This window comes from Pyrgilauda ruficollis, unplaced genomic scaffold, assembly GCF_017590135.1.
Source record: "Pyrgilauda ruficollis isolate IOZ18807 unplaced genomic scaffold, ASM1759013v1 scaffold15, whole genome shotgun sequence".
NCBI classification, from domain to species: domain Eukaryota; kingdom Metazoa; phylum Chordata; class Aves; order Passeriformes; family Passeridae; genus Pyrgilauda; species Pyrgilauda ruficollis.
Window position 1 is genome coordinate 12234153 of NW_024513654.1, and position 21218 is coordinate 12255370.

The window sequence follows — 21218 nt, forward strand, 5'->3', positions numbered from 1 at the left end:
AAGTTACTTTACTTGTGCTATGTGACTGACTTGTGCTATTCAGTACTGACTAAGCAGGCAAGAAATAAACATGCTGATTTGCTTTACTAAATCACAAAAACGCTGTGATTTCTATTGTAATAACCAAAGACAAAGTGGAAGGTTCAGATGCAGCCTTTATTCTGAGCCAGTGACCCACATGATTGTGTATTGATGTGCGCAGTTTTATATGTAAAATATAAAAGCCAGAGGAAATGTTATCAAGGTGAACACACTGGCAGCGCTCATGTTGTTTCTTTCAGTGGTGAAAGCAACTGTGTTCCCTGCCCATGTTTTTCTGCCCAAGCAAACCTCTCTTTAAAAAGCAACAGTTGAGCATCTTTTTAGCCACATGACAAGAAAGTTACACTTAACCATAAGGGACTGAGGGAAAGATCCTGAAAGACTCACCAGTGTTTAGTGTCTTGAGAACCTCAAAATGTGTGTTCAGCACATCTAATTGAGCAAGCTCCAGTGGTTTCCTTACTCCTGCCATCTCTGCAGTGTGCAAGGCCTCTCAGGACCACTTATGGAGTAAGTATTTTTTAGTTTAGATGAGCTCTGTGGTAGATTATCACTTTAAAGCAGTTAACCTTGTTTCTAGTTACACGCCTACAGAATTCTTAGGTAAGTGTTCAGTGAGGTAATCAGCTATTTTGGCAATGGACTGAGATTTCAGATTCAATAAAAATAGCCCCAGGAATAAATTCTCCCTAATTTGAGGTTGGAATTATAATGCGTTCCAACTTGTGGCTCGTGAGCTCAGATTTCACCTGCCTCTGGGCCCATTTCGGGAACGGACTTGGAGCTGGAGCAGATCGGTGGGAGCAGCACAGGGTGCCTGGCACTGTGGTTGGCAAAGGCACTGCAGCCCTGCTGAGCCCTTCCCCCTCGCCTTCCTCCCCTGGGCTGTGCTCTGGAGGGGTTACCTGGATGGACCAGCAGCTTTCCTGGCTCTGGCCAGTGCACAACACGTGAGTTTGCTTGCTCGATGGTTTGATTTGCCTTTTTTTTTGTCTGGTGGGATGATAGTTGAGTGTTTTTTCCATGATGCATGTATGTAACTTTTGTGTGTGACTTGGATGTTCCCCTTGGCTTCCAGGGGAAGCTGCCACTGCTGCTCAGCCGCATGAATGAAGTGGGAAAGGTGTTTCTGGTCACAAACAGCGACTATAAATACACAGACGTAAGTGCTGCTTGAATTGTTGGGTTGGTATATCATGGAATAAGCACAAGCCAGCCAGTCATTTGGATGGGTTTTGATGGGACATCTTCTGGTGGAGAATCGTGTGTTTTCTAATCTACGTGTAGGATGGGTTAGTGGGGGATGCAGATGAAGCCTTGAGTCACCTTTTGCCATCCTGGTTCTGATGCTGAGCTGGTACAGGCCTGGTTTAAGTCCCTCTGTGCTTCACTCAGTTCCTCAGCAACTAAAAGGCTGTAAAGGAAAGTGATACTCAGTCTTGGATTTTAGCATCCTTTAAAATGCAGACTTTCCCTTTCAAGTGAGATAGATAGTCTGAGTACAGACGGTCACCAAACCAAGGTCCTGGAGAGGTCTGAGACCCAGAAAGGTCTGTCTGCTAAGCTGAGAAATAAACATGGTTATTTCCAACTCCAGGTGGATGGCAGGATGTTGCAATGCTGCTAATCTAAAGATTTATATGCCATTTTAAAGCATTGCAAGATATGCCTTAAGCAGTGTGCAGTTTTCTGAGGTAACTGTGTTATTTGATTATAAAAACTACTGGTTTGATTCCTGTCATTGTCCTCTTCCATTCATTTTGTCTCCAAATCTTATGCTGACTTCAGTGTAAATTCTAAAGTTATGTAATCAGAAAAGATAAAGTTAGAAAAGCATGCTTCTATAAACTACACAAATGCATGTCTAAAAGTACATATTTTAAGGCTTTCTTTCTCTCTTTTAGAAAATTATGACTTACTTGTTTGACTTTCCACATGGACCAAAGGTATGTGAATTCTGCAGTTGCAGTAGACACTGATGTGTCTAATTATCTGTGTAGCTGGAAAGCGTTTTAATCCTGCTTCATTGGCTGCATGGGATTAGTTGCTTTAATCTGGTTAAAATGCACTTGCTGGTTTATGTCTGTTTGAATGGGATCAAAGCAAATGCAATATGACAAAGAGAAAAGGGGCATCATCCAGTCTCAAATGATAATCTGTGTTAATGATAACATTATTTCAGTGATAAAACGTTTCAGCTGTGGCATTTTGTAGACAGATTTCTTAGAAATCATGCACAGTGGTTTAGATGTTGTTCAAAAAAGCCATGATGGGAAGGAGATAATTTTATAAAACAGCAGAAACATTTATGGCTGATTTTGCATTAATTATCTTAACTCCAGAAGTTTTAGTTGTGCTTCTTTTTTTTTTTTTTTTTTTTTTTTTTCTCCTGAGGCCAAGACTCAGCCCTGCAACTTTTGGAGAAAGGTTTATGACACAAATTTATACTGCTCTTTCAGCCTCCCAGTGAGAGGCTATCTCATGTTCAAAAGATGTGCTCTCACACTGCTTTAAAAGCAGAAGGCAGCCAAGAGGGAAATTTTGAGAGCACACTCACCACAATTGATAGCTAAAGAAGCCCCTTGCTGTGGTCTTGATCTCACCAAGTGCAGAAACATGGAGCAGAAAGGGCTCGATATCCTTTGGGCAGGGCTCTTTTGAAAGCTGTGCTCTGTGGAATAGAGTCCAGGCATTTTCCCACTCTTGGCAAATGCACCAGCATGGCCTTGTAAGCTGAAGCTGTGGAGTTGCATGTGTCTGGATCTGCACGGGATGTCACCTTCAGGAACAGTGGCAGGGTGTCATTTACAGCATCTTTTTACGTGGCAGCTGTGCCCTGACAGGGATGTTCAGTGCTGTTCTCCTGTCCCACACCATGGCCTCAGCGTCCACTGCTAGGACTGGGATGGGATGAACTTGTGGCAAAAGGGGAATGCTTTAAGAGATGGTGCTGGCAACTCAGCATTGTCCCACGGGAGGTGTGAGCTAAGGGATTTTGATGGACCAGCAATGTCACAAGGTTATGGCTATGGACAGTGACACTCCAGTTAAACTCTGTGTGGTTATGTGTGTTGTTTCTGATTCTGGGGTTTGTTTTTGCCTTTGTAGCCCGGGAGTGCCCATCGGCCATGGCAGTCCTACTTCGACCTGATCCTGGTGGATGCACGAAAACCCCTCTTCTTTGGGGAAGGCACTGTATTGCGGCAGGTGGACACGGTGAGTGCTCAGTGGAGGGTACCTCCATGGCTGGAAGGGCTCTTGCACCTCCTGCGTGGCATCTCTCAGTGACAATGGGCAATGCAGTGTTTGAACAGGACCTACCCTAGAGGTTGTGGGCTGGAGTCTCCACTTAGTGATTCCTGAGCAACCCCATCACCTCAAGGCTCTGCTGGCTTCCCTAAAATACTGCAGGTGACAGTAGGAAAGCCACCTCTGGGCTGCTTGGGAGTGAGACAGACAGACAAAGAGTGACGTATCAATGGTATCAATATAGGAAAGGTCAGACCATCAGCTGTTCAGCACTAACACAGCACCTCCTTCCACAGGTGACCGGGAAGCTGAAGATTGGTACTTACACTGGCCCGCTGCAGCACGGCATTGTGTACTCGGGAGGTGAGGCAGGAGCCCTTCTTTTTGTGTGGAGTGGCTCTGATGTGGCCTTCAGGCACTCCAGCTGTGAGAGGACTTGTGCCAGGCAAGGCTGTGCTTCCCAAAGTGCATTGTTTGTGCCCTCTGCACACTGCACCAGAAGCTCTCCGTGATCAGAGCTGCACAGTGCAGGACAGATGGACCTGTTCCTCCTCAAATGTCCTTTTCTTCCTTGCCAGGGAGGGTCTGGGAAATGCCTGCAGGGCTTGTGGTGGAGGGGTGGCTGCAGCTGGCCCAGTGCAGTGTCCCCAGCTGTATTTCAAGGTGCTGCCACCAGTGTGGACACGCTTGGAAGGTTCTGCCAAGCCAGGGAAGGGCAGTGGGTGGATACAGAACTGTCTGTGACACCCAGGGCTCCATTACTCTCACATGGCAGGGCAGGCAGCATGGCCTCTCTTGCTGCCGTTCATGTAGGGGTGTGCATAGGCAAAGCTGCTCCTGGGTGAACTCCCAGGCAGGTGAGCAGTGTCCAGGGCAGCCATGGCTAAGGAGCTGTTTTGGCTCACTGTTCTGAGCCATGCCATTCTTCTCTCAGGCTCTTCGGACACAGTCTGTGACCTGCTGGGGGCCAAAGGGAAGGATATCTTGTACATCGGAGACCATATCTTTGGAGACATCCTCAAATCCAAGAAACGCCAGGGCTGGCGGACCTTCCTGGTGATCCCTGAGCTGGCGCAGGAGCTGCACGTCTGGACAGACAAAAGCGGTCAGGAGCCGGGCAAGCCCCTGGCCAGGCTTTGCTCTTGCTTGTCTGATGCTGCACCCCTGAGATCGCCAGGGCTTAGGGGTGCAGGGGAGAGATCACCTTGGCTTGCCACTTCTCCTTTTGGCCCTTTTCACTGGGTCTGGATGCTGGTGGCAGGAGCTGGGGTGCCTCTCTGTGGGCTGGCCTTGGGGTCCCAGGGCTTTCCTGTGCTCTTTCCCAGGCTATTGTGTGTAATCAGCCAAATGCTGTCATGGCCGCGAGAGAAGTTGCAGCTGGGTGGGGTTGAGTTGTTCCTCATCAATAACCCCAGAACATCCTCTCCCTCTTCACATATGGAGCCATGGCTTCTGTGTTAAAAAATATCTGACAAGGCCTGGGTTATTCTCCCTGTAATGCCTGAGCCCTGACTGCTCTCCCATCTGCAGGGAGTCCCTATTCACCAGCTGCTTCCTCCTCGTTCCTCCCACTCCCTCTGCTGCTCTGCTGCCAAAGTGCTGTGTGTTTCCTATCCTCCAGCACTCCTGCTTTTCTCCCAGGTTTGCCCTTTGGTGTGTAAATAGGGCTGGGGGTTACGCAAATTGCCCCATGGCTGGTTGGAAGGCTTTGGTGAGAGCTGCAAAGGTTCAGCCTCGAAAACAAAAGGGCCAACCAGAAACCAAGCCCAAAGTTCTACCCATGGCACAGAATGATTGACCCCGCTCCTTGCCCAGAGGCCATGAGATGTCTCCAGTGTCCCTGCTCCAGTGTCCCTCTGCCACCATGCAAAGGGAATGGGCAGGGGACTGGATTCACTTTCAGCACTTTCCATTTCAACAGTTTAAACTTACCCTTTTCCCCTTTCTTTTCTGGATTTTCCAGCCCTTTTTGAAGAGCTGCAGAGTCTGGACATTTTCTTGGCCGAGCTGTACAAGTGAGTGTTCGAACAGTGACAACTTTCCTGCTGCCTCTCCCATCTAATGAGCAGCAATGACAAAACCTTGGGGTTGGGTTAGCGGCACTGCTGCCGGCGCCTTAACTCAGGCCTGGGCTCTGCCCGTGAGACCAACCTTCCCCTCCAGACCAGCCTCCCTCCCCCGAGCCCCATCCCACAGCATCTGGTTCTGAAAGACTTTTCACACCATGTATTTACCTTCTCGCCTGTAACTAGGCATCTGGACAGTAGCAGCAATGAACGCCCCGACATCAGCTCCATCCAGAGACGCATTAAGGTACCAATCATCAAAATCCCTTTTCATCCTTCTGGATCCCAAAGGGCTTAACAACCCAACGCCACTGCTCAGTCCTGAAATGCTTTGCTCTGCCTTTGGGTGGGCACAGCAGGCTTGGCAAAGCCACTTTGTCTCAGTTCACTGGTGTCACTGGCTCTCCTGAAAGGCAGCCTGGTCTGGAATAGGGTCCCTTTCCTCACGCCTACAAGCAGCACTGGCTGAGGGTGCTCACTGCTGCAGCACGTGGCAGTGGCAGACACAGGCTCAGAGGGGCTGTAGCCTCTGGTTCAGCCAGCCCTGGGGTGTCAGCCTAGGGCAGTGCTGGCCCTGAGCCTGCTGCCACCTTCCTTTCTGTTACCTGGGGCTCAGCTGTGCCCTGATGCCATGGGATACAAGCACAGAAAGCCTTGCTGGAGATCCTTGCAGTCTCACGTAGCCCCCAGCCCTCAGGGCACTCAGCCTCAGTGTTGTAGCTCTGAGGTACTGCCTGCCTGGCCCAGGATCTCACCTGTCCTTTCCTCACAGAAAGTGACCCACGACATGGATATGTGCTACGGGATGATGGGGAGCCTCTTCCGCAGCGGCTCTCGGCAGACGCTCTTTGCCAGCCAGGTGATGCGCTACGCCGACCTCTATGCAGCCTCCTTCATCAACCTCCTCTACTACCCCTTCAGCTACCTCTTCAGAGCCGCCCACGTTCTGGTGAGTTCCAATCCCAGGGAGGTGGGCAGGGGTCCCAAAGGTGCCCACGCTTGTGTCCATTATCACTTCCACAGGACACAACAGCTCCTTGGAGGGTTTGGTGGCAGTGGATAGACTGTAGACCAAAGGGTCACATTCTGGGGTTTGCTCTCCATGTGTCTCAGGGAGGCAGCCTGGGGCTGGGACACCCCTTGTCACCTCCTCTCTCTGTTCCATGTGCAGATGCCACACGAGTCCACAGTAGAGCACACGCACGTCGACATCAATGAGAAGGAGTCGCCGATGGCCACACGCAATCGCACCTCGGTGGATTTCAAAGATTCCGACTACAAGCGGCACCAACTGACCCGTTCCATCAGTGAGATCAAACCGCCCAACCTCTTCCCCCAGGCACCTCAGGAAATCACACATTGCCACGATGAAGATGATGATGAGGAAGAGGAAGAGGAGGAAGAAGAGGAGGAAGAGGAATAAGAAGGAAGAAACCAAGTATTTCTGAAGATAAACCATGACTCTCGCAGTGATCAGGAATGGATTCTGTTGTTGGGGCCCTTGGGGTGATGGGTTGGGGGGTGTGATTCTTGCAAAGGCACATTTTGAAAGTATTTGGAAACTTCTAACAAATTAACACTAATTAGGAGGAGACCCTTGTTTTCAGTTTTGCAGACGGTTCAAAAAGCTGATGGATTCTAACGGGGTGGTGCATTCAGATTGGACTGCCTGCCTGTGCTGTCATGCTACTCCCATTACGTTTTGGGATGCTGCATGTTTCTCCATTTCCCATGATGTGTTTAATTTGGTTTTCATTTGAACAGTATCCTGTGAACGGTTTTTGGCATTTGTTACATTCTCTGTGGAGACAGAAGGGATGTGCTGGGCCCTGCAGGAGACAAAATTATCCAAAACCTGCTGCCCGTTAGGTTGTTGCCCTTAACCCTCTGCTCCTGGGTTCCATAATCTCCCCTCCCCATGTTAGCCAGGGTGTTGCTGTGCCTTCCAGCACTAAGTTACCTTCTGTTGGTGTGAGTTTCTCTGTGTAAGTGGTTTGACTCCTCCAGCCATCATGGATGGCAGTGAGATTCCAGCTCTTGCACATCTGCTGCCATACACATTTCACCTTGTAGCTGCTTGTCACCCTCTCCCAGTGTCTCCGAGCTCTCTCGCCATTGCATAATTTCCAGGGCATTTCTTAAACAGCTGAGCTGCACACTCTGTTCTCAACTCCTCCAGTTTCAGCAGTAAATATTAACCCAGGAGCTTGAAGCTGCTGCTTTAGCATTACATTAGTCACTCTCTGTTCCTCCTGACCTTTCTGTCCTCTCAAGTGAAGCATCCCAAAATCAACCCCAGCCACCATCTGGAATGAAAGGGCCTGTTGTGCCAGGGGCTGCAGGCCACATGGGCCTGCCCTAAACTAGGAGACAGCACATGCCACAGGGCCAGCCCATGGTGGGAGGCGGGAAGCTCCCGGCCGTGCAGCAGCTGCCCTGGTCTTTGGTCTGGCGCGGAGCAAGCGCAGCCTCATTGCCAGCCGTGGTGGGCAAGGCTGCGTCTGGCCAAGGAGGGTGACGGCTGCTGTGTGGGGACCGGGGTGTCCCAGGGATGGGCAGGAAGTCCTTGTGCCTGAAAGCCAGCCCAGGGAAGGCACGGAGCTGGCACACAGCAGCAGCGCCCTGTGGTTTTCCTCTGAGTCGGGTGCAGCCTCCCTTACTCCAGCCTCTGCCGTTCGCTGCAAAGGGATTACAACGAGGGCCCTCTTGTAATGCATTTGACTGTTGTTTCAGTACCATAAACTCATTTAATTTTTTTCATTTTAAAGTACCTTAGTAGAAAATAAAAGAAGAAAAACCGCAACACCAACATCTGAGCAGGAAAATGCTGCTCTAGTGGCAGTTGTTCAAGTCAATAAATGATGTTTCTAAGAAATGCTTAGTGGTGTGCTTTGTGGGGTGTTGCTGAGATGATGAGAGCTGTGCTGGAGTTGGTGGAAAGAGATGGGACTGGTCTGTGGGGTGCCAGCAGGAAGGGTGACTGGGGAACAGTGAGAGCATCTTTGGGAATGAGTTGTGTGAAGCACTGAGGAGCAGTGGATCTTGTTGTAAGGGCGCACCTCATCCTCACATTGCCCCAGGAAGCAATGGTGAGGCTCTGTTACCACCATTTGCATCAGCCAGGAAAGAATGGAGAGGGCAGAGAAACATTTTATCTTGGACACAGAGTGAGGAGGGGCTTTTTCATGGTGGGAAGGGGAACATCCCTACACTGCCACTACCTCCAACCTTATCTTGCTAGGGCTGTTTCCCACAGACATTACCAAGGATCACTTCCTGCCCCTCTGTCCTTGCAAGACACATGGCCAGGGTGGCAGCAGGGCACAGCACAGGCTGTGCTCACCTGGAGCTGCAAACCTGCTTAAATAGACAAGAATACCCAGTGAAAGCCAGTGCTGCCACACAGCCACACAAGGCTGTGCCTGGCTAAGACAGGCAGCCTTGGGCACTGCTGAGCTCAACCCTCCCCTGCAAACCAACTCCTCATGCCAACCAAACCAGATCTCAGGAGGTTCCCCCATCAGCACCACCACAGAAGGATATTCAGTACCAGGGCCCGAAGTGCCAGACAAAAGCAATACTGAATGGCAACAGCTGATGGCCAACACTCAACACCTGACACTTCAGGGATCGCTGAAAACTCCAGATCTCTGGGTCCCTGACCTGTTTTGGGGTCTGGAGAGGAGCTAACATCTACCCACAGTGAGGCTGGCTGCAGGAAGGGTTCCAGGGAGCTGATCCTGAGCCCTTTCACCTAAGGCCATGCTGGGCTCTGCTATGTTTAAACTTCGTTTCTCCAAGTATAGCTACTTGGATTTTTTAAGCTTTAGCTCAGCAGCTGGGGGAGGCATGTGGCTGCAGAAAGGGAGGTCTGGGGAGCTCCATGCATTCCTCCTTCCCAATCAGTCACCACAAATAGCTCACTCCCAGCCCAGGGCTATTTCTGACTGAGATGGGGAGAAGAGTCTTCAAGGCTGGAGCAATGGAAAGTATTTGACCCCTCACTTCATGGTGGGAAAATGTCGGGCAAAGCCTGACAGATGCATAGGCACTGCCTGGCCTTGTACCATCCTACCCATCCTGTGCTGGCTCCACCATGAAGTTGTGGTAAGCATGGACCAAGAGCCAGGGTGAAGCTTCTTGCCCTGGCTGGCACTGGGGACACGGTCACAGCCCAAGTTTCCAGCCCACACCTCCCTCAGGCAGTTGCCCATGGCTGATCTGCACCAGCTGATCAGGAGCTGGTGGCCTGGCAGCACCTGTGCCTCCAATCACTCTGCAGAGCCTCAGGGAAAGCTCCTGCTGCTCTCTCTGCAACCTGTCCCCCAGCCCAGGGACAGACAGGCTTTGTTTTTGCCCACCAGCAGTACTGTCTCCTGCAGCAAAAGCCTGGTGGAAGCAAGGCGAGCATGGGGGGAACAGGCCTCAGCCCCTGTCCCGAGCTCTCACTGACCCCATTTCTGGTTTCTCCCACTTTCCCCAGCACCTCACATCCACCTCCCTGCAGAGCCAGAGGGGGCTCACAGGGGCTGCACAAACCAAACTCTACCAGAGGGCTCCTGTCTCCCTACCAGAGACAGGAACCCAAGGCTCACTGCGCTTCGCTTCACTGAGGCTTCATCGTGTGTTGGGCACTGTCACTTCTGACCTGCTCCCAGCTCCTCCTCCTTTGTGCCACCTCCTCACTCAGCAGAGCAAGGCCCAGCTGCACTCTGTATCAGGATATGCCCGACCATGATGGAGGGTGCAGAGCCCTGTGCCAGTCCCTGAGCGGCAGCCATTCCAACCTCCGGCCTGAAGCCCCAGCACAACAAACATGGATAAAGAAATTCTGTAACCACAGAGCCACTGGTCCACCCTGGCCCTGCACAAGGGTGCTTTCCCTCCAGATCAGCCCTGTGGGCCACTAGGCTGCAGAGCCTGGCCATGGCAGGAGGTACTTCTGGAGCCCTGAGGACACAGAGCTCTGGGTACAGCTTTGGGCACTGTTCCTGCCCTGCTGCCACAACGGCCTGGACCCAGCAGCCAAAGCCCATCTCACCTCCCTGAAGGGACCTGGCCTCTTACACCCTTCCCTTCCAGAGGTCCTGGGCTCTCTCTATCCTGCTCCTCCTTCCTGCTGCTCATTACCACCAGAGCCAGCGCTGAAGCCGGCCTCCACATTAATTCTGCTTCCATCGTGCATGTAACACCCCATCACCCTCCAGCACACACAGGGGAGCAGGAGTCCTCAAGGACCTGCCACTCTCTGTCCTGCTGATACATCATGGGGGAGCGAGGTCCAGAGGGATGGGGCCATCCTGCAGCACAGAAGCAGGGACAGAGGCTGCACTGGGTGCAGCAAAAATCCCCACAAGGTTTGAGCAGCTGCTGCCCATCTTGCTGACCCTGGGTCTGGCAGTTCGAGAGCTGAGCATGACAAAAGCTGGGGGGCAGGGAGAGCAGCTGGGTGGAACAGCTGTGAAGAGGAGAGGGGCTGAGACGGCAGAAGCACAGTAAGGGCACATGGCAGGGCTCTATCTGACACACAGCATAGGGGCTGTTCCTCCACCAGTGTGAGCTGGAAGTGAAGGTGGGCAAGGGACTAAGCACAGGCTCGCTCTCCTGCCCAGAAATGTCTCTGTTGCTGCAGGCCCCACACAGCTCCACTGCCAAAACCCCGGCGTGAGGGGAGAAGGCGGCAGCACCCAAGTGCAGGGGGATGGACCGACTCACTCCACCAAACTTCTCCTGTCCCACGGAGCCACCGTCATCCCCAGCCACATCCCTCAGTGGAGACCCCCGGGCACGGCCCGAGGGCAGGAACACACGCTGCAGACAGACAGACAGATAGACAGACGGCATCTGTGCCCAGAGACAAACATGACCTACGGAGAGCAGGTTGTAAATAAGGGGTTTTTATTACTGAAAGAAAAAGACCCTCACCCTTGAGGGAACTTCAAAAAGTCAGCTGCTTGCCATTGCCACCAGCTTCCCAGCCAGCCCCTGATCAGCAAAGCCACCAGCACAGCCCTCCCCAGCTTGAGGACTTGCAGAGGTTAAGTCCTCTGGTCTTGAGGCCCAGACCCACCAAAGTGAAGAGCAACACCTGCCTCTAAAGCAACAAGATCCAACCTCTCTGCAGCTCTCGGCAGCTGAAGTGGAGATTAAAGACTGTTAAATGTGCCAGTAGGAGAGATCTGGGTACAGGATCACAGACATCAGCCCCACCACCCACATGCCAAAATCTGTCCCTTGGAAATGAGGGGAGAACATAGAGGAGGGAAAAATGCATAAACTGGAATGTTCAACAGAAAAAAAAAATCATCATTTATCTAAAAAGAATAGAAATAAACAAAATGCTTTAAAACAAAATCACAAAATATACAAATAAATCTGGTACAAAATAAATAGGAAAGATTGGAAATCTACAACAAAATTGGAATAATTATAAAATTAATTTGTATGACAATCAGTATATGAAACGTATACACTTCATTCAGGATTTCAGTTGTGCTTATTCAGGTTTATGTACACACACAGAAATACTGTAGTCAGAATACTACAACTCTGGAAACCCGAAGTCATGTACAATATGATACAATTTGCAAAGACCACATACGATGGCAAATAAGACACAGGGAAGAGCTGGCTGGAGTGGGATCAGCCAGCCATGAAAATGCACTGCAAAGGGAGAGCCACCATGCTCTGGAATGGGGGGACCAAGGCCGAGCCAGCAGCAGGCAGGACAGGGCTCGGGGCAGCCAGGGAGAAGAAAGGTTTGGTGTGAGACCTCTGGCTGCTGAGCACCAGCTGCTCATGGCTTCCAGGAACACGTCTCAAGTATTTGGGGTTTCAGATTCACTGTGTTTGGCATCCAGGCCCAGTGATTCAGGTGTCAAGGCTGGCTCTGCTGGAGAAAAAAAATGCCAAGAGCTCTGAGGTCCCTCAGCAGGGCCTGACTCTGAAGTACTGCTAAGCCACCCTTGTGCTCAGGAGAACATGGATGAAATGGCACCACAGCACTGCTGCTGGGGTCCTGGTAGGAGTCAACTCTCCAAATTCCATGTGATTTCCGAGGAAGGCAGAGTCCCTTGAGCAGCATCTCCTACCCTCAGTTTGAGAAATGAAGACAGAATGGCCGCAGCATGGCCCATTCCTGACTGCTGTCCCTCCTTCTCACCTTCCTGAACACTCAGCTAAAGCCCAGTGAGTGAAGCAGAGGAGCAGCTGTGATGTGAACACAGCTGTCACAGGGGCCACACTGCTGAATCCAAGCCAGCACAATGCAGAAGGACAGAGCACATACCCTGGGTGAAAACCTGCCAGCCCAGCCCAGCCCAGCCTGCTGGACCTGAGACTTTAAAGCAGGAATGACACTAGAGCTGATCTAGGCCCAGCCAGTCTGTGACTTCTGAGAAGAGGAGCTCATCAGGAACCCCTCACTCTCCCACAGTGATCTTTGGGACACACATTCCATACTGGCACTTCCAACTAAAGGCACCTGACACCAACTAGTTTTTCACTTGTATTTGGAAGCTTTTGGTTCAACAGTGATGCCCAGAGGATAAAACACCACCTTCTGTTATAAAGCTCTGTGATCAGCAAACAGTTGAGAAGGGATCCTAGACTGCTGCACCAAGCACTGAATGCTGGGACAAGCCCTTCTTCCCCAACAAATCCTGCTGCCAACCAACTGCTATGCTGCTTTCTGGAGGAGAAGACAACAAAAAAATCAAATCCAACCCTGAAGCACTGGAGCCACCTGCAGCCTTTGCATGTTTCAGGCTCACAACAGCTGACAAACCTCTAGCCTGGTACTATGAGAGGCCACTTCTACTGAGTCCAGCCAGACCTCTGCTTCTGGGGGAGGATCAAACACCAAGCACTTCCTTGGCCAGAAATCTGCACTGAAATAGCAAGAGCAGCCAGGGCACCCTCCACTGCAGGATCCTAGTGATCAGCCCTGTTCAGAGGTAAACAGAGCCCAAAGGCAAAACCTGAGGGGAGAATGATGTTTTTCAGCTGGAGACAGAAGACCAGCAGCTTTGAGTACCGTATTTCCAACGTCAAGAACTGCTATAGAGTCTGACCTCGGGATAACAAGAAGAAAACATCACTTTTACTGAATTCAATACTACCAACCTATGAAACAACTCCATCTGCCACCTGTACCGTGCCACTGACTGGAAACAGCCTTCCAGCAACCCTTTCCCATCCCTGAAGCTCAGGAAAATATGCACACACCAGATGGAAAAGCTCAACTGTACCGCCTTGGACCCACAGCAACAGCATCTCCTCATCTGGATGCAGTCCTGAGTCTGGCCCAGAGGAACACAACCCAGCATGAAGCCAGGCTCCAGGGCAAGAGCAAGACACCAAGCAGGATTGTTGAGGGGGCTCTGCACGAAGCCATGGATGTCCAGGTCCCCTGTGCTGCTCACCTGTGGGAGTGAGGCCAGAATCACCATAGACATCACACCAACAAGAGACCTGCAGCTGACGGACCAAATGCAGGGATGAGGGTGGCTGCCCAGCCCAGCCTGCGGTGCAGAGCCTGTCCTCCCTGCTGGCTAAGTCAGATGAAGGCTGCTCTCCCATCCGTGCCATGGGAAGATGCCCGATTTTGTTGGTTAAGCTCATCATTTCACCGCTGGGCCAAACCAACCCTCAGTATCCAGGGAACAGGTACTTCTTTGGGTCTATGTGAAACCCCAGTGTAGAGCCAGGTGGTGGGATGGGCAGCACATCTGGGGCTGTGCCACACACAGCCAGGGCTCTTGCCTTGGGACAGGGCACAGTGTGGACACAGGGACCCCTCAATGCTGGGCGGGCACCTTTGGGATGAAGCCTCAAGTCAGCATCACAAAAGGTATTCTGCAGCATCCTTCCCCACTCCCAGCCCCAGTTTTCTACTGGTAATCCAGACATAGGATAACTTGACAATTGGTACACAGATACTAGATTTAAAACCACAGATGTGTGTATTAGACATTCTATAAAATACGGTACATCTTTCATGTGGGAATGATTTCTATAGAGAACATAATTCTGCACAAGGAAGATGCATGTTCCAAGGGGTCCTGGAGAATGTGGCTGTGTTCTCCACCATGTAGGATACTTACACAGGATGCTCGTGAGGAGGAAAAGGCTGCTTTTTGCCATTGGCACCCCCACACCCCTTGGCTGAGCTCTGCAGAGATCACAGGAAGCACCACCGCTGCCCAAGCAGCCCCTCACACAAAGCTACCTCTTTGGTTTTCTTTGGGCTGATTTGAACCAGAGCCTGACACCACCAGTGCCAAATCTCATCCTCATCCCAGCTGGGCCCTGAAGGCTGAGAAGCAGCAATGGGTGATGGGTGTGGGCCATGGGGGCAACTCACCCTGCTACCCCTGAGCTTTCTCCAGGTCTGAGAGCAAAGGGCCATATCCTGAGACTCCTACCCTTGCCAGCTCCCCCCACATAAAAAGGCACTTAACGAAAAGAAAAAAAAACAAACAAAAAAGCCCCCAGTGGTGAGGAAAAAGGAAGTGAGTCCAGGAGAAGAGAGGAGGAACAGAAAAGCGGGTACAATGTGAGTGGCTAACCCTTCTTCCAACAGGCCCAAGAACTGCACACCTTCAGCAGCCAGCTCCAGCTGCCCCTGCATAGGTCTCAACCACCACCCCATTCCTGCCTAGTCTGGAGCAGGAGCTCACAGGGGCAAAAAGAACATGAGAGGGAACTATACATGACACAGGTTTGGAGCAGAAGTAGTGAGCAGAGGGATCTGCCCTGTGGAGTTTCCTCTCCTGGTGCATCTGGATGGGGGAAGCACCTTTTCCTGCCACACCAGTCTTGGGGCCCCTGCCCACCTGCCAGCCCGGACACCCTGCCAGCATTCCTCATCCCACTGTGGGATAACCCATCCAGAGCTCCTCCAGGGCAGCAGTCTCCAGCTGCACTGGGATTTCAGGGAGTGGACAAGCTGGGAATAAAATAACAAGCACTTTGTAAACTCCAAAGGGTCTGAGCTTGCAGCACAGAGTGGCTGAGGCTGGTTTGCTAAGCCCCGCACTGAGCCCCTCTCCTCTCAGAATTAATGTGCTTCATATGATCTCCACATCACCAGAGTCTCATTTGGAGAAAGATTCTCACTGGAAGGCAAGAACATTCCTTCACTCTTTACAAAGATTTGGCAATACACAGAATTTAAAAAAATAAATCATAGTTACAACAGATTCAGGTTCATTTCGTTTAAAGGAAATTCAACCAACAGGAGTGTAAAAGATATAATTCACAGTTGTGCATTTAAGATATTAGTGTTGAAAACCTCACTTCAAAGAACTCTTGTGCAAAATTGTATTGACAGTAGAAACCATGGCTAGATACCCTCCCAGCCTCCCCCAGCCAACAGGCCATCATCCACCCTGCTGCCTGCACCCAGAGGCAGACGGGCAAGGGGAACAAAGGCAGCAGCAGGAGCTGACATAGGAAGATGCAGTATCCTTTCTACAAGTCAAAGCCTGGCCAAGGTCTGAGGTCAAGTCCAACGATTCCCAAAGCCACCAGCTGGTGCCCTGCTGTGTCCTCGTGGCACTGCAGCACGGCGCCCAAGTGCCCCACGAGGCAGAGGGGGCAGATCTGCTCGGGCAGGACACCCCTGAAGGGCACGGCTCGGATGCCGTGGCACCTCTTCTGCAGTCAGGAGAGCCAAGCCCTGGCATCGGCAAACCCAGCGCTCAGAGGGATCCCGAGCTGGGCACGGGGCTCCTCTGCTGTGGGGCTTCCCACCAGGAGGGCTGGGAACCCCTCGCATGCGTTAAACAGCAAAACTGTAAATACCCTGAGAACAGGGAGACGGATTTTCTTCCCCTCCAGGGAGAGGACCATGCTTTGTTCTTCAAGCTAATTAGTAGTAGCAGCTCCTAACCCCTCTGGGCCAGGTATGTATTTCCCATATGAAACACATCTATAATCAACTATTTTTATGGAAATTAAGTTAAATTACTTCACTTTCCATTATTTGATCTATACAAATGATGAAAAACAGTCATGCAAAAAATTGCCTGCAAATTTTGGAACAGTGCAGCATGGGCAGAAGCAGGAGGTATTTGCTTTGGGATCACATGGCTTTGGTTGGAAAAATTTGCGCCTTTTTTTTGCCTTTTTCTTTTTTTTTTTTTTTTTTTTCAAAAGGGAAACAGACATTGGAACAAATCCTTAACCTGCCACAAGAAGCAGAAGTCAGATCCAGTGAGCAATCTCATCCTGGAGAGAGCTGCCTTGACTTGAGCCTTCCCTCCTTTGGCAGGTTTGACAAAACAGATACTGCATCTCAAGTTCACCACCATGTCAAACACTTCCAACACACTTTTACATTCAGCAACACTAGATAAAAACTGGCGAGATGAGTCCCTCACCAAGGACAAACGCTGTAACATCTGGACATTTTGCTCTGTGAGAAAGGTGCAATATTGGCAGCTCTCTGGGAAGGCACAAGGCTTGGGCCAGCCCATGCTGCTGTCAAGCCGTGTACCCTCAGCAGTGCTGGTGCACGTAAGAGCAAGGGTGGGATGGAGGCTAAGGAAACACTTTTGGATGGGAAAAGTCAAAAAGCTACATGTGAGAGCAACGCTTTGGAGGGCCTGCTTCCTCCTCACTGGGTGCACAAGTTGGATACTGTGCAATTTCTATGCCCCTTGCAGGGACCTCATCCTCATGGGTGGCTCCCATCGGGGTGGACAGCAAAAATTAGGGCTGCTTTGTGACGATGGAAAAGAGAGGAGGAGGAGGGAGACAGGCAAACCCAAATGGCTCTGACACCACACTCCAATTCCCACGGGGAGATCCTGCAATGGAATATTGCACCTTTCCAGCCACCAGTCACACAGACGGACCACGGGAACTTGCAGCGAGTGCCTTCCCCAGCCCACGAGCAGGAGAGACTGGGCAGGCCTGCAGGCACAGAGAGCTCTGGCAGTTGCATTTGGGGCTGGGGGCTTCTTTGGATGTCCCCAAAGAAATTATCCACATGTAAAGAAAGGGAAATGCTACATAGCCAGGGGCCATAGCAGGGTCTTGAAGCAGAGAAACCACAAAGCCTGATTTATCAATCCAGATACTGATGTTCACATTTTGTTTGAGACAGCATTGGAAGGTTGGAAGGGGAGAGGACTGGGGGGTTGACTTTCTTTTTTTATTCATTTGAGGATTTAAGACTCCATCTGTGGAAATGGGTGATGCACAACTGCCATAGGGTGCCTCTTGCTGGCACCCGGTGGACATCCAGGTTTTTGGGGTGGAGGAATTGGTTTCTGCTGCCCAAGGCAGGTGTTGCCCTGCACTGGTGGCAGCTGGGTGGGAGGCTCTCTGCTCTGCTACCTTGGTTATCCCTACAATGGCTGTTAAAAGGGGCAAGAGAGAAGGAAATGCACTGAATTCACTCAAAGGAATGAACGTGGCTGGGAACAGCCTGGAAATGAACCTCTCTGAATCCCTGAAGTGCAATACACTCGCGTCTAGAAAGTTTTGTCAGCTCTTGGAGAGGAGAGGATGGTTCTGGCTCCTCAGCAGTGCCCATCCTTGCACTGGCAGAGGTTTACTGTCACCTGGAGCACGTACTTTGGCTGTAATTGTAGCAGCATCTTCTGTGTTAATATTAGAGATTACGGGGGGGACAGGGACTGATATTCTGATACTCAGCAAAGGCTGCACCATCTGCTCTGGCCAAGGTAACTGTGCACAGACCGCTACAGCACGGGAGTGTTCAAACACTTGGCATCTCAGGGTGCACACATGACTTCACCATGCAATTGTCAGGGACATCAATGAAAAATCACCCAGTTACTTCACTGTGGAATATCACACCCGGCTTTCATTTCACGTGACTGCAGTTTTGCTAATTAATTCCTTCCCCCCAGTATCATCTTCAACATACACAAAGGTTTTGGAGGTTACAAAACTGTAAGTGTAACAATGCTTTTGCCTGTTTAACAAAGAAACCTTCTGAAATTTGAAACATTATTAAATACCAAAGTAACCACTCCTTCCCTGAAAATTAACTGCAAGAATGTAATAATCCTCATCTCTTGGTCCTCCAGGTGGCTGAAGCCAGAGGTTCCTTGAAGCTTGCTCCTTCTTAGGACACAAATAACATACAAGTACCAGTTACTAACTTTTTCAACAGGGTAACAAAAAGGACCACAGAGGGGTGAGAAGAGGTCTAAGGACATTGGAGCCAATTCACAAAACCATGACAGAGCCCATTTGAGGTTCATGAGGGACAGAAACAATTTAAAACTCTGCAAAATACTTCTTAAAAACATGATCTCTCTTGAAAAAATAATGGAGGAGCTTTTAAACTTCCCCATATGTGTTTGAAAAGGAAAAACCCAACAAAGATCAAAAGTACAGATAAAAAATAAACATAATTCTACTTTGCAAGAAGAATTCTCATCGTTCTCAAGGGTGGCTCACCATTCCCAAATTACGTTTGGGTCTTTAGTCTCTCTTGCTCTTTGCTCCTTTCTTCCTGTTTCTTCCTCTTCTGCTCCCAGAACGGACGCAAAAGTCTTTGGTCTCAGAACACTGGATGCAGCAGTGTTGCAAGCACACACTAACGGTGTTCACACTCGGGGAGGAGGCAGGAAGGAGCGAGGGCTGGTCCTGCTGAGGAGATGGGATGGGTGGGTTGTGGGGAGTCAGCTCCTAGATGGCTCCTTCACTGTGCATACTGTGGTTGGGCTTGTTGTGAGTCACACAGTTCTGTTCATTCAGCAGGTTTGCTGTCTCGTCTGGCAAACCATCGTGCAGCTCCGTAAGAGTCAGTTCGATTTTAGTGTTTTCACTGTCCGAGGACTGAGGTGTTTTGTCCATCCGGGATGCCATCAGGGCATTTTGGTACTGCTGTCTTGAGATCTGCTCCAAGAACAGGGAAAAAACAAAAGAAGTCAGTCACACTTCTATGCCTCCTGTGGAGCACACTGAGAAGATAAAGTTTCCTCCCTTTCCAGACCACCACACTTTACCCTCTTTACGTGTTTCCATAAAACATCCCTGTGCTTTGCAAGCCTAGAGCATCCCAGCTCAACACCCACAGCATGGTGACATTTCCAGGGAGGGTGGAAGAACAGTGCTGTGCAATCACCATGCTGTTCAAAGGCAGGGATTTATTCCTATGCAGAGATTTTAAAATCAGATCTCCATTTCCCTCCAACCATGCACACCTTTAGGACCAGACCCAGAGATCAGTGAAGTCTTTCTCCCAACTTCAGTGAGCTCCTGGTGAGGTTCTGAGTGTCCCTATAGAGCCAAGCCAGCTCTATAGTACAAGTATAGAGTACAAGCATTCCTGCTCTTGTCTAGGCCAGCAAACACAGCAGGAGCTACAGCCTTATACATAAGGACATTTGAGTCTAGGAAACACTGGTATGCCCATAGAGATGAGTCCAAATTAGCAACCCATGAAGTTTTCCACTAGTCTCTGCAAGAGCTGTCTGCACTCAGCAGAACAGTGATGACAAGAGCTGGCCTAGAGCACGGAGTGCCACTGCCCACGATGCCCCAGGGACAGGGAAGCCCATAGCCCCCGTACATCTGCACGTGGTGGTGGAGGGCAGAATTCCTCCTGGAGCCACAAGCAATCAGCCCTGTGAACTCCTCCACGCCAACCTTCTCAGCCAGGACAGGCAGCAGGATGCATGTGCACTGGCAGCCCCATGGGCCCACAGCAGTGGGTGATCTTGGCAGGCAGGAAGGTGGAAGAGATGAAATGACTTTTAGAAAACTGTAAATTTCAGTAGCAACACAAGAAAGGGACTGGAAACGGACAGAGTCAGATGGACCAGGTCACAACTCCAAAAGCAAAATCCAAACATGCATGAGCAGGTCACAATCCCGGTTTTACAAGGTAGTAATTGAATGAATGACCATGTGGCACAGTGAAAACGCTGATGTTGAGTACTCTGACCTATGTGTAAAGCAGAGTGATGCAAGAAGAGGTGTGCAAGTCTGTCTGCAGAGATACCAGGATAGTTTAACATTCATTAGCCTCAGTATGAACACAGTGAGATTTGGAAGGACTTCACATAAATCAGCATAGGGTGAGCAGCTGCTCTGTACAGCAGATTAGCCATTGAAATCTGTAGTGAGACTCAATTGCCCAGTGATAAACATCTACTGATGTAATCCTTGAAGGATTGAACCATTGACCAGTACGCTTGCATCTCAAAGTTTTGGCAGCAAGACTTTACTCTCCTTTTAAAATTTGGCTACAGAATACTCAGCTTAGCATTCTAGTATGTCTACCCTATTCCACATTCTTAACATTGAATTAACTAACAGAAGTTAAGTTCACAAATCACTTGAGTTGCATACAAACAAACTGTGAACATGCACATAATTTAAGAAAAGCATCAATGTCAACTTCTGGCCATGGGACATCAGCTTCCCTGGACTCCCAGCTGGGCTGGAATTGCTGCCAGCATTAGCTGTTCCTCAGCTCAGCTAGATTTCCTCTCCCACAGGACTCGCACACATTTCAGCGTGGGATGCTCCATGCTGGGGGACAGAGCTGTATTTCATGCAGCAACTCACTGGTAGTATGAGACATGAGCCTAATACATGTGAAGTTAAGATAAAGAGAAATGTCCAAGACTTCTCCAAGCAGAATAAGGATGGCAAGTCGGAAAGTAAGATCAAGAACCCCAAACTGAAACCAAAATCAGAAGTGAATAAAAACTGCAACCAACAGTAAATGTGTCATCCTTTAGAAAAGGACAGTCTGATAATGAAGGGTCTCCATTTCAGATGGGTCCAAAAGCTTCTCGAGGACAGGTTTGACTAAAAGCAGAGAGGTTATTTTTATAATATTTCCTCAAAGGACCTGAAATCCAGAAA

At 50.2% G+C, this 21218-nt stretch overlaps 2 protein-coding genes across 7 annotated transcripts in view; one reads left to right on the forward strand and one right to left on the reverse strand.

Annotated features, from left to right (window-relative positions):
* NT5C2 (5'-nucleotidase, cytosolic II) overlaps positions 1-8232 on the forward strand; it is a 54218-nt gene extending 45986 nt beyond the window's left edge. For 4 of the 5 annotated variants that reach the window (XM_041461219.1, XM_041461220.1, XM_041461221.1 and 1 more), the window contains 9 exons: positions 1121-1204; positions 1947-1988; positions 3151-3258; positions 3588-3654; positions 4226-4396; positions 5255-5306; positions 5544-5604; positions 6130-6306; positions 6529-8232. In XM_041461219.1, coding sequence (XP_041317153.1) covers positions 1121-1204; positions 1947-1988; positions 3151-3258; positions 3588-3654; positions 4226-4396; positions 5255-5306; positions 5544-5604; positions 6130-6306; positions 6529-6780 — 1014 coding nt within the window. In that variant the 3' untranslated portion in view covers positions 6781-8232. Of the gene's footprint in view, positions 1-3; positions 993-1120; positions 1205-1946; positions 1989-3150; positions 3259-3587; positions 3655-4225; positions 4397-5254; positions 5307-5543; positions 5605-6129; positions 6307-6528 lie in introns of those variants that run through there. The other variant, XM_041461222.1, reaches the window with a different exon arrangement.
* Positions 8233-11696: 3464 nt separating this feature from the next.
* Positions 11697-21218, reverse strand: part of CNNM2 (cyclin and CBS domain divalent metal cation transport mediator 2) — a 118644-nt gene continuing 109122 nt past the window's right edge. For both annotated transcript variants that reach the window (XM_041461022.1, XM_041461021.1), the window contains exon 8: positions 11697-19238. In XM_041461022.1, the coding sequence (XP_041316956.1) occupies positions 19029-19238 (210 nt within the window). In that variant the 3' untranslated portion in view covers positions 11697-19028. The remainder of the gene's footprint in view (positions 19239-21218) is intronic.